Source organism: Xyrauchen texanus, chromosome 13 (assembly GCF_025860055.1).
Source record: "Xyrauchen texanus isolate HMW12.3.18 chromosome 13, RBS_HiC_50CHRs, whole genome shotgun sequence".
In the NCBI taxonomy this organism is placed as follows: Eukaryota; Metazoa; Chordata; class Actinopteri; order Cypriniformes; family Catostomidae; genus Xyrauchen; species Xyrauchen texanus.
Window position 1 is genome coordinate 31,141,610 of NC_068288.1, and position 13,384 is coordinate 31,154,993.

General features: G+C 36.5%; 1 protein-coding gene across 3 annotated transcripts; it reads left to right on the top strand.

Annotated features, from left to right (window-relative positions):
- The first annotated feature begins 96 nt into the window (after nucleotides 1–96).
- On the top strand, nucleotides 97–10,604 carry LOC127653711 (uncharacterized). 3 transcript variants are annotated; one of them, XM_052140502.1, is made up of 5 exons: nucleotides 97–397; nucleotides 7,834–8,811; nucleotides 8,902–9,060; nucleotides 9,316–9,520; nucleotides 9,620–10,604. In XM_052140502.1, exons 1-5 carry the CDS (start codon nucleotides 332–334, stop codon nucleotides 9,625–9,627), a joined length of 1,416 nt encoding a protein of 471 aa, XP_051996462.1. In that variant the 5' UTR covers nucleotides 97–331; the 3' UTR covers nucleotides 9,628–10,604. The 3 variants fall into 3 exon arrangements, with proteins under 3 accessions (XP_051996462.1, XP_051996464.1, XP_051996463.1); XM_052140504.1 differs by lacking the exon at nucleotides 97–397 and adding an exon at nucleotides 4,106–6,807; XM_052140503.1 differs by lacking the exon at nucleotides 97–397 and adding an exon at nucleotides 4,106–6,272.
- Nucleotides 10,605–13,384: the final 2,780 nt, after the last annotated feature.

Consider the following 13,384-nt stretch of genomic DNA (forward strand, 5'->3'; position numbering starts at 1 on the left):
CAGGCCACCCCCTAGCTCCGCCACTGCACGTGGCACACTACGCCCCCTGGGTAATCGCCAATCACTCCATTCCCTTACACTACACATACAGTGATTGGCGTAGAAGGGGGGGGTCTCGTTGTCATACCTTCCTGTTTAATGTAAACCATTTTTTTGTAACGGAGAGAGTGGTTCACTCTTCTGTGATCTCAGGGACCTGGTATCTCACATACACGGGCACATCCGGACTTCGCATGGCTTCACACATGCAGAACGACAGCTCAGCCGGATTTCTACATGAGTTCAAGTCATTCGCCACAGATGCGATTCGGAACCGGAGCAATGGAACCCTATGGACGTAGTGCCTCCAATTTCATTGTCGACCACTTTTAAACAACACAGTCCCGGAAAACATGCGGTAGGTCTTTTGGACATATTGAAAGGGCTTGAAATGGTAAATACATGTTATTATGTTTTAAATCCGTTGTTGATAGATTGAGAGCTGCTTTGGATATGAACAGAATGAGTGACGCGAATGTTTCTTTGATTAGCCTTCTCACGTTAGTATCTGGAAATAAACGATTAGGACTTTTAGTATGAGTTAAAAATTAATTTGTGCATAGATATACCAAGGGTAATTCATTTAATGACAAACAGCTTTTGAGTTGAAGTTGTTAATCGTTGTCAGATCTATGTAGGTCTGTCATGGTGACTAAGCACAAAGTAAAGTGAGGCTTCATCTCAAGACACACTCGTGTACAAACTGTCTGTTTAATGTAGCTACTTTTTTTTTTTTTTTTTAAATAATCAAGATTTTTTATATAAGTAAAATAAAACCGGATTAAACTTGAAAGGCGGGACATGTTTACTTCCATGCAATCCAGCTAAAATAGAGCTCCTGGCAGGATTTTGAGGGATCTCAATATTTTTTTTAATGAAAAATGATCTCGTAATTCTGAGATAATTAAGTCGTTAATTCAGAAAAACAGAGAAAAAACTTTTTTCCATGAAAAATTATCTCGTAATTCTGAGATAATTAAGTCGTTAATTCAGAAATACAGAGTAGATTTTTTTTTTCTCAAGTGAATGCAATACGCTTCCGTACTGCAGACATAGATGCATGCTCAAATTTAGTCATGCATTTTTATATTACAGTTTTTCCTCAATCGATTTGTCACATTTACTGAAACAAACTTATAATTGTCAAAACTCTAAGTACAATCCTCACATCACATGTTCACATTCAGCACACCGCTCTGACATGCAAAAGGTGATTACGCAAAATACTTAACTCCTGTTTCAAATGCAAATAAATCTATCAATGAATAAATAATTTTCATCAAAGCAAAAGGTTCTTTTATCATTGCTTAGACCAAGACAGTCAAAATGCAAATGACAAATGACAGTGAAAGTGTTATTGTTACCCACTATGTAATATTGTCCAATTGCTAACATTGTATATGGAGCTGAATAGTATTGATGTCAAAAAGTCATGGCACACACATTACTTTCAACAAAACATTTATTAAAACATTTCTCATCATTGTATGTACACACTTTACAGCCAACCAAAAATACGGAAAGAAAGCTTGTACAGAAAACAAAAAAAAAACAAATACACAACAGCAATTCAGGAACTACAATATGCTACAATTTCATCAACCTCGTGGGTCTTCCAATCTCTCCTCTCTGTCTGGCCACAACATTTCATCTACATCACACCTGATATCCTCTTTTACAATGCAACGATGGTAAAATCATTTGGCATGACACAGCCACCCCCTACAACAATCTGCTGTGATATCCTCACAACCAGCATACATTGCACCGATTATGAAACACAACCTTTGTGTAAAGTTCTCATAAAGCTTAGTTTAACATGTACCAGGCCAGCATGTCAGAAATCTAGGATATTCCTTGAAGATTTGACCAACAGTTGGCCGATTTATTCGTTATCCATCTTCTCACGGTAACTGGTCTTTTGTGAAAAAATCCTTCCCTAACATGAAGCGGACAAATAAAGGAAGTTGGACTCAAGAGTATGCTTTTTGCAGTTTGTCACAGCACTGCAAATTTCATACTTGGTATTGTGTAAACATCTTACATGTCCTTCATTTTCGCCAAATGGGACATTAATCCTTAATGAGGGGAACAGTGACACAATCTCCTTTGCCAGTGCCAGCTTTTCTGTACCAGATGGATAGCTAAAAAAAGGGGCAATACAAGCATATACATGCAGAAACTCGTATTAACACAAACATTGACATGCACACAAAAAAAGTTCCCACTTTGAATAATACATTGATACTCTAGACCAGTGATGGGCAAACTCGACCCTTCCAGTGAGGCCACTGTCCGGCAGAGTTTAGCTCAATCCTAATCAAACACACCTGAACTAGCTAATCAATATCTTCATGATTACTAGAAGGCTAAAGCCAGGTTTTATCAGGGTTGTTAACAAGTTAAATTCTGCAGGACAGCTGCGTTTACATGGACCCTTATAATCGAATTGACTGCTCAATCGGACTAAAAAACCTTCATGTAAACATCTTAATCGATCTGATTGAGCTCGATCCGATTGGAATTTCGATTGGATTGAAAGGGGTAGTTTATTCCTTTTGTAATCTGATCGAGAGAACATGTAAATACTTGATCGGATTGAAAACCAAAACTGAAAGGACTGTGCATGTGCAATGACATTGAAATAGCGTAATGACATTGAAATAGTGTAATGACATATGACGCACGGAACGCGCTGTTCTTCCTGTTGAATAAAGTGTCATCTAAATGAATTATTACGCTATTTCAACGTCATTACACTATTTCAACATCATTGCACATGTGCAGTCCTTTCAGTTTCGTTTTTAATCCGATGAAGTGTTTACACTCAGATTACAAAAGGAATAAACTACCCCTTTCAATCCAATCGAAATTCCAATCGGATCGAGCTCAATCAGATCGATTAAGGTGTTTACATGAAGGTTTTTTAGTCCGATTGAGCAGTCAATTCGATTATAAGGGTCCATGTAAACACAGCTAATGTTATTTGATGTTATTTATAACTTATGAGTGCAAATCTGTTAAACAGTTATATACTTACAATCCATGCTTTTCTACAAGGTCACTCACAGCCACTTTAACAAGTAACTTTCTCAAAGAAATTGACAATGTCTTTGTGTCTTCATGTTCTCTCAAGATTGTAGGGGCCTTTTCCTCGAGCAGTGTCAGCAGACCAGTTGTGGTGACAGTCCGGCTTACTTCTGTTGAATGAAACTAAGGGAAAAAAATTACAACTGAAATGTTTACTTTGAAAATTATAAATAGGAAGAGTGAAAACATGACTCGCCAGTAATGACTCAACTCTTCCATCTAATGGATCCTGTGTGATACTAGCAGTATAATATATTTGGAATTTGTCAAGCTCCTTCACTTCTGAATTAACATCGATGTCAATAAATTCTTGAAAATCTGTGTCAAATCTCAGTATTCGATCAATAGATACTTGTTGAGAGAGCTCCGTTTTGGCTGAGTTAATCAGTTCTCCAACACTTCCAACTGTGAATAGTTTTCTCCATGTTTCCTTCCCGTCTATGAAGACAGTCGCGAGAACTCTGTGTAAAATTGTTAGAGTAAACGTGATTTGACCCTCGTCTTCCATTACCTAGATAAAAGATATAATAACACCATATTATAATGCTGTAATCATACAAGAGTCATAATTTAATGAGAAAATGTAAACGTTAAGTGTATCGCGTTATCAATACATGTAAATAGCCTAGTCAGTGACAAGCAAGGTAACTTAGCACAAAGTGGCGCGCTTTTTAAACCACACAACACTCATCGCCACAACTATGCAGTGGTTAAAAGGACGTTTTTGGTAAAATGACTGTTAGAGACTAGTCAAATTAGTTCAAACTTAAGGTGCCATGTATATTAACCTTTAACGTTTCGACTTTTTAAAAACAATTATTAGCAGTCATACCCAATAAATAAACAGCTTTGCAAAGCGTGAGAGCTCGCTTGCCTTGACGCTAGTTAACACACAAAACATATTCGGCTACGGAACATGAAAACGGTTAAAACAAACAAATTATGTTTCCTGGACAATTAACACAACTCTCAGTGAGGACAACTGGTCATGAGGACGGTGATCATAGACCTTCCATCTCCTTGCATAAAAAACTTCTCAATGGGATTTAGAAATGGGCAATATGGTGGGAGAAACTCCGTCAAAAAACGTGAATGGGTAACAAACCATTCCATGACTGTACAGATATGCGACTGACACATTAGCTGGTAAGTATTCAACTGCCTTTATTACGCATTTCGTGACGTTACAGTTCCCTGCTATGGCCTCTTAGGACCTTAAAAGTGTCTCACAGAATATCCTTACATCTCCCTTATTCAGTAAACAAAAATAGATTCACTCTGTGCATTCTTTAAGCATAAAAATAACTAAATAATTTGGTGCCAGAGGTCGCCAGTACCAGGCCCGGATTACCCAATGGGCATTATGGGCACGGGCCCAGGGGCCCATGCGCACTTGGGGCCCAAGCGAGGGGAAGATTTATTTATTTATTTATTTTTAAATTTCATTTCCGAAAACGGAGTGTATATTTGCACTATACGTGCCGGCCCGGTGCCTGTCTTTTTAGCAAAAAGACGCTCGACACAAAATAACTATTGTAGCGTAAGGCGTGAGGTGCATGATGGCTTTTGAGGCGTTCGGCCAGAGTTCGAATCCGCCTTTTGCCGAACTCGCTCTTCTCCCTTTTCCCAACACATGCAGGTACTTACTGCTGGTGGTGACACGTACGCGTGCATTTGAGCAACACTGGCAACAAAACTAGCACTAGTGTAATTGCTAAATAAGTTAATTGCCATTATGCAACGTTTTAGAAAAGTATGAATTAGCAGAATATCCAGTGTTATGAAAACAGTAGGTCAACATAACTACAATGCATTCTTTAATTCCCTGTCTTATTCTGCCCTCTGGCATATCGAAATTAATACAAACCTTAACATAAAGAGACGGACAGTGTTATTAACAGCAGGGCCGGCCCTGGCCAATTTGCTGCCCTAGGCAAGATTTCACCTGGTGCCCCTGGAATCACAGACAATTCCACCACTGATCATTGTGTTCATACACTCATACAGAAACAAACTGCGCAGCTTTGTCTTGTTTTTCTTTATTTTGAAAATATTTTGGAAACAAACACACACACACACACACACACACACACACACACACACACACACACCTAAATTATAAATATAATATAAATAAATTTATATTATAAGATTATTGCGGAAAAAAAATACAGAAACAAAAAGATACACAAAAAAATAAATAACTATACACAAACTGGAATGCAAAATGTAGCAAATGTTCTACAGCCTTAAAAACCCAACTTGAAAAAAGTTTAAATGACTAGTTTTGTTGTGTTGGCTCAGCAAAAATCCATGAAAAAGTCAGTACAACTATTTTTAATACACTTATTCAACATAAACCAAGGTTTTTTTCCATAAACTTAAAAAGATGAGTTTTGTGAACAAAGCTTCGCAAGTCCATTCAAAAAAAGTTCTGCCAACTTATTAATTTGAGTTAAGTCAGTTTCATTTAGAATCTGCCCTCCCATATAATAAAATGCTAATTTTGGAATAAAATGCAACCATTTGTTTACGGGACAATGAAGAAAAATGTTTTTAGGGATTTTTAAAAGAACTTAAGTATAATTTAGAACTTATTTTAATTATTATTAATAATAATAATTAAAACATGCATAGGCCTACTGCATAATTGTATAATAATGTAATTTCACCATAATAATACATTATTATAAGTAGTAGTAGTAGTAGTAGTAGTAGTAGTAGTAGTGCACGGCATTATACATTATACGTAAAAAATCTTCCTGATTTCGGCCAAATTATGTTCCAGGGTTCAACCATATGGCCGAAATCAGGAAGATTTTTACTGTGAAGTTTTGTTAACAACAGAAGTGAGCGCCATTGCTCTCAAAACAGAACACAATTAGCACGTGGGGACTTTATTGCATTGTTATATTTAAATAAACCAAACATTAAAAAAAAATATCAGCATGTTTTCTGATGAACGACTGCATCATTTTCTCAAGCGCTAAACCACGCCCTCAGTATTTTGACCGTTGCGCATTCTTGCTGCGCGTCAACGTCAACTTTTTAATGCGGGAGAAACAACTGTTCAGCAAACTGCCGAAGAAGAATACTTAAGAAAGAAGAGACAGCACGTGGGCGATTATCCAGAGGAATCAATGGTGAGTACGTTTATTTGGTTTTTGATGATCAATGTTCATTCTTTGAGTCACATTTTTCCTAAATTAGTCGATATTGGTTAATTAGGAAAAATAGACACTTCTACCTTTTCTTTGTAAATTATCAACATTCCTGAATGTTTAAATCTAACTGTATTTTTAAATCCTGTTTTATAAAATAAATACGTTTTTGTCTTTTGTTGCGATGTATTTTGCTGCACAATTAAATTGCGTTGGAAGTCGTGCATATGATTCTGCTGCAGCCTCGTTAGCCAGATTAGCTCATCTGAAAGCCTTCCATCGGTTAATACTGTACTGAGGAGGCCCAACAGTTGAAGATTGCTTTATATAATATTCTGAGGAGATAATGATTATTGATAATATAGGGGATTTTCAAATCTGTGCAGCAGTTGCCATATAAAAAAAATTCATGGTTTATTTAATTGTTCATTCATTAATTTGCCTTTTAATGAACCTGGTCATTCACATTTGTGTATTTTGTTTTACAGATCTCCATTGAGAGCACACTTCATGCAGTGTAGGTACTGTAAATACACCTGTGACAGTCAAAATCTGCTGCTGAGACACTGCAGGCTCAAGCATTTTATACTAATTAGTGATTGGTCGCATTATTCCAGAAACCGAGAGAGCATGGCAACTGTTGATGGATCTTAAAGATATAGTGGAGCTTGTTGTTTCACCCAAGTTTTCAGAGGATAGCCTTTGCTATCTGGAGGCTAAAATATCTGACCATCGCAACCTTTTTAGAGAAGTGTTTCCAAATGAAAAATTGAAACCAAAACACCATTTCCTGGAACACTACCCAAGCCTCATCCGCCGTTTTGGTCCCTGTGTGGAGTTGTGGACAATGCGCTTTGAGGCAAAGCACAGTTTCTTCAAACGGGTTGTGCATAACGTGCACAATTTCAAAAACATATTGCTGACGTTGTCTACCCAGCACCAACTTATGGTTGCACATATCTTGCAGTCTCCCAGCTTTTTCAAACAATCAGTTCATGTTGACAAATTAAAAGTTGTAAAGGTGTCCTCTCTGGAAAGAAGGGTGAAAACGGCTGTTGAGAAAAAATATGCTCACCTTAACACTGTATCTCTTGCATCAAATGCTGTATTGCATGGGACCTCATACTCCAAAGGTATGATGGTGTCTGTTGGACACTGTGGTGGATTGCCAGAATTTGCAAAGATCCGCTGCATTTTGTTGGTTGACAAAGAGGCTTCATTTGTGCTGGAGAGATTTTCTTGTTGGTATGTTGAACATCTTAGGACCTTTAAGGTTGAAGACCTTTCATACGAAGATCTGATTGTTACTGAGCTGAAGGATTTAAATGACTTTTACCCACTTGCAACATACAGCATTGGGAGAAACCTCATGGTGTCACTTAAACATTTTTTGTTACATTAAAGTGTATTTTCTCCACTGAACTGCTAGCAGCATTTACATGAGTACCCTCAGCAGCAGATTTTGACTGTCACAGGTGTATTTACAGGGAGGTTAGCAAGATCATTTTTTAACTTAATCACTAAATGGTATATTTTGTTTCAGAAAACCACAATGTTGCTGCGAGTAATCGTGACTCCAGAGTGCATAAAAAAGCTGACACTCCCCAATGTGCCATCATCAGTAGATGAGCTCAAAGAAATCCTTTGTGACAAACTGAAAATTGATCAAAACTTTGTTATCCAGTATGAGGACCCTGATTTTGGTGGGCAGCTTTGCAATTTGAGTAACATAGAAGAACTTCCATCTGATAAGGTCACACTGAAGATTGTCTGGGAACTGTTCAAAACTGCATCAGAAGCAGAACCACCAAGAAATAAAAGCACAGGGTCTGACATTGATTTTACCCAAGACACAACAAGCATCTCATCCAATCTCTCCAGTCCATCTTCCACAGTCAGGGAAGAGCGTTGGCCACATGTTTTCCTAATACCACATTTCTCCTATGATGTAGAGTTCAGACTGAGAAAAGCTAATGAAGTCTATGAAAAACAGAAAACTACCATGGATGTTACACGAGATGTCAAGACCGAAATACTAGAGAGGGTGGCAGAAACAATGTACTCCTTTAAAGCTTACCCAAGTGATTCTGAAATTGAGCAAGTGGCAGTTGCATTAGTTTCCAGACATCCATGTCTAAGGGAACTTGGCTGTGACACAGGATGCAAGGGCTGGAAGATGAGCTTAAAATTTAAAATGGGAAATTACAGACAAAAATTACGCAATACTGGATGTAGTGAGCTTGACAATAGAAGAGATGATGGTTCAAGAGTTCCCCAGAAGAAACCAAGAAGATCAGAAATCAACTTTCTCCCAGACAATCCTGTTGGTTTGGATGATGCTGCATTGGAAAATGAAAGGGAACATCTTGAGCTTGAAGTAAAAAAAAGGAACATGGACATTACATTACTGAACACCAAAATGGAAACCACATTCCCTCTTAGAAGAAAAGAAATAGTCAATGAGCAGCCCTTGGTCTCTGTCATCAAAGAAAGATGGCCTGGCCTCTTTTTGCAGGAGCAAGTAAGTTACATTTTGTCTACATAATTTTGTTATGATTCTTTATAGACTTAAATGTTCGCAGATATTTATTTTTCTCTTTCACTCCCTCAGCTTTGCGCAGAGTTTCAAAGGATCACTTGTGTGGACCTCAAAACGGCTTTCATGACATCTCTGAACAAACATAGCAATGCCCTCATCAAAATGTATCAAGCAAAGAGTAAAGACCTTGCAGATGAGATGAAAATTATCCTGGACCATTTTGATGAGCAGGTATGATTCATATACATATGAATCCCTTGGAATAAGTGGTTGTATCTGTATATACAAAAGATTATTCATTAAAATAGGGAATATATATAATTGTCCCTACATTAAATTTGTTTTAAGCTTTTTGTTGTCAGTTTTTGTGGAATTTTTGCCCTGAGTCCCCCTTCATTTCTGACACTTTGCCCATCCTAATACATTTACTGCAAGGAATCATGAAGAAGTAAATCGTAATTAAAATGATTTATTTTCCTCCTACAGACAACAAACATCCTGTCACACAGATACACTACGGCTCTTCGGGGACTCCCCTTGTACCTCAGGGAGCGTGATGCAATATCCAAGACTTTTAAATTTTCAGCTCATATTTTCATTGATCACAATTCTTTTATGAAATGTGTGGTTATATTTAATAAAGGTGCTGACATGGTTTTCATGTGGCTCGTTTTCATCGTGTTTACATCAGGTTAGCACAATGTTTTGTTTGCAAGAGTTTATTTGAGCATTGAATTTTCTATTTAAACTTCTGAACAACCTTTTTTCATTAAATGTATATATTTCTTAGGACACTGATTTAGAGGAGACTTATGCAAGAGGAGTGAAACTGGGCATCCTTGAAGTTATGGAGGATGACATCTCGCAGGCAACAAAGAGATGTCTTAACTTCAGCATCATCCTGGAGGAAACTGTGGTCATGGAGGACCTATCTGACTTTCCCACTGCTTTCATGGTACTCTTTGGACTTCTCTATGCGCTAAATATTGAGTATCCAAAAGGACTAAAATACACATTTGAGGCAGTGCAGAACAGCTTTGTGGGATTGGGAGAAAAGTGCACCAACAGAGTTCAGTCCCTGAAGAATAAGATTTTCACTGTATAGAGCAGTTTAAGATGCTTTGAATATTTTCAGATGCTTTTATGGTTGGTGGGTACCTTTGGCATAATAATGTTTTTGTTTTTATGTCGCTGTATATTGTGGTACTGGTGCATTTTAAATTTTTAAGACTTGGTCTTGAATTCCCTTTAAAGTGAAATGCTTATTTGTTTACTTGATATCCGTTGCTATACTGTTCAGTCAAACTAAATGTTTCATGTTGAGGTGTGTCAGTGTTTTTTAGATGGGTGCACTTCTATTTTAGACCATGCTTCAAATTTTGAAAGTTTGTTCCTCCTACATGCTACTGTTTAGACACACATTTCATATTCAGTGGCAGTGTTTTGTAAAACTGCTTTAACTGAAGCGTTTAATTTTTGTATTGCAGTATTGAATCACTTTGGTTTAAATATTTGTGAATGTAAAAAATTTGGTATCACAGGATTTTTTTTTTTTTTATGAGATGGTGGTAGCACTACTATCATTATTGATGCCTATCTTTGGCAGGTTAGCGCAATTATAAAAATTTTTTTATTTGTTTCCTGTGAGAAATATTTAAAGACCAAAAAGGATTAATCATCATGTTGTCATGATGATGGCTAAATAAAATGCCATTTAATTGCCTTCAACAGGTTGGTGAAAACATTCTTATATTGCTCTTTGGAATAAATGTTTTGTTAACATTCTCACTGTTTTCAGTTCTTGACTTGGGCAATGGTATTGTAGTTTCCAGTCGTAACATATTATTACTTAGTACCAATTTCCAATAGCATTTTTTTTGTTCACTCAACTTCAGACATTTGAGTTCTACATACAAAATCTTTTGTATTGGCACAACTTAAAAAGTTTTGTTGTAGAATAGTTACACCTCAGAAAACTAACAATCTTAAGTTAACTCAACTAAATATTTTTTGCATCACTGACAACTTCATTTAAGTCAGTATAACTGTTATTTACAAAAGTTGAGTAAACAAGAAAAGGCTAAAGGAAATTGGTACTAAGATTTTTTTTGTTGTACTGGCTTATTTTTTTTTACAGTGATACTCTCCTTGCCTTTCCAGCAGCAAAGTCATCTATGATATCATCATAAGACAGCTGTTGGGAGACCACATGATTTATGCTAATGACTGAAAGTCCACGTAGACGTTCTTGAGCCATTGTAGATCTCAGGTAGTTTTTAATCAGTTTGAGCTTAGAGAAGCTCCTTTCAGCAGCAGCGACGGTAACAGGTAGAGTGGCAGAGATTCTCAGAGCGACCCACATATTGGGGTAAATTTCCGTCAGCTTCTTCTTCTGCAGGAAAGTCAGGAGCTCAATGTTTGTCATGTTTTTTGATGGCAGATGTGGAAAGTTTTGCATTTCCAATACAAGTTCCCTGCCATCAATATCTGGCTGTCCATCATGACAGCTGTGCTCAGGGTCTGACAGTGCTCTACCATCTCTTCTTTGGACATGTTGGGAAAGTTGAGGAGCACTACAAATTTAACAACAATAATATCTTAATAAAAACCTAAAGTAATATTGACAAACTATATATCATTTGAAACCTCATGTTTGTTTTCCTGCCAAGAGTTCAAAAGATAACACCAATTCAATTTTATGAGGAAAAAAAGGTCTGAAAATATTTTAAATATAAAGGAAGATATTATGGGTTCTCGATTTGTGATGTGGTTGCGAGCTATTAATAACGCACATATGTGCTCTTTTTATGCATTTATTAGAGGTTGAATTCAAATCAAATACTAAATACTACAATTAAACACACAAACAGCAAGAATAATTACATCTGGTGTTCATGCACAAAACTGTATTGAGCACTTCTCTAGCATACAGTAGTTACATTTTCAAAAAATTAATTTTGAAAGTGTTTGTTTTCCAGTAACAGTTAGATGGTAGCAATGTCCTACTAACTACACATTACTAATTTAGCCAATTCAAATACAAATACCATAAAATAGTGCAAAAGTTCAACTAACTGTCATGATATGCTATTTCAAAGATTGATACGTCACTCGGACCGGGGTGGATCGGGAAAGCAATGTATTTATGTTTTTGTGGGATGATCGCTTTTTTATATATATATATATATATATATATATATATATATATATATATATATTATTATTTTTTTTTAATCTGTAGTATTAAAGTTGTATTGTTAAAAAAAAAACAATACATTTTACACATTTTATGAACCAATTGTCATAACTGCAGTTATGACACATTTTATGAACCAAATGAAGTGTTGTTGTTGTTTTATCCAAAAAGAAAGCTGAAGAGAGCTATTTACTGAATTCTATAGGCAGAAGCATCATTCAGGACCAGTATATAAAATGTGCTAAGATACTTTTCTGTAGTCTATGCTATTGGAGGAACTGTCATAAATTTGCTAACATTGGTGTCATATTTACTAAGTATTTCAGCGTTTTCAAGCAGCAATTTGAATAGAATATTAGATTAAAATCAGATGGTTTGTAAAATGTTTAGAATTATTATTATATTTAATTTTGCCATTTTAAACATATTACAATTTCTTTGTTCTCAATTGACTTGACTTGTTTTCATGTGTTCTATAGTTGCCATAATTTTTTGTTTTGTTTTCAGCAGTAAATGAATCGTGATTATAAGCCTCTAGATTACTCCTTAATGTGAACTGATTGAAGAGTCAGTTTGAAAGAGCACACAGATAAAAATTGCATCTGTAAAAATGTCAAGGAAACGTGCATGTACATTTAATGAGGATCTTCAAAAAGTTTTAGTTTTAGAAAATGTCTAAAAAAGGAGTCACAGACAGAGCCTAGTAAAGTGAGGTGTGAGATTTGTGGAGCTCACTTTTCCATGGCCCATGGAGGCCGCACCGACATCGCACAGCATGTTCATACAAAAAAATGTGGATGCTGCTAAAAGTAGGTGTGCCACATCAAGTGTTAGCGATTATTTTGTGAAGCAAAGTTCAGAATCTGACACGGTGAATGCAATGAAGAACTTTTTGCTTATCATTCTATTGTGCATGGCCATAGCTTTGCACATTCATGACCTGAGAAAAGTCTTGCAGGCCAGGCTGGAGGAATCATTCATACCCTTCGTCATTAAAAAGCAGTTGGATTTCTTTTGTGTAGTGAGAAACTTTTATTCAGTATCGGTGGATTACTTCTCAAGGTTAAGGAGTTTGTTTTATGCCTGCCTGCAGCATAGACACTGGATAAATCTTGACTAAGTGTAACAGTCATGAAGGAAATGCTTTTTGTACATCTTAATTTTGTACTGGACTGCTCAACTTTTTACGATAAACTCTTGAAAGACAAGCGTACACTGAGAAAATTGCTGCCACTGAAAAGTACAAGGTGACAATAGGAACAGATGCAGATGCGCCCTCTACTTCGCATTTATCTGCACATAAGTAAGGATGTGTAAATTTCATTTTTGCTGAGAGGGGGCTGTCCCCTTTTCCACCAG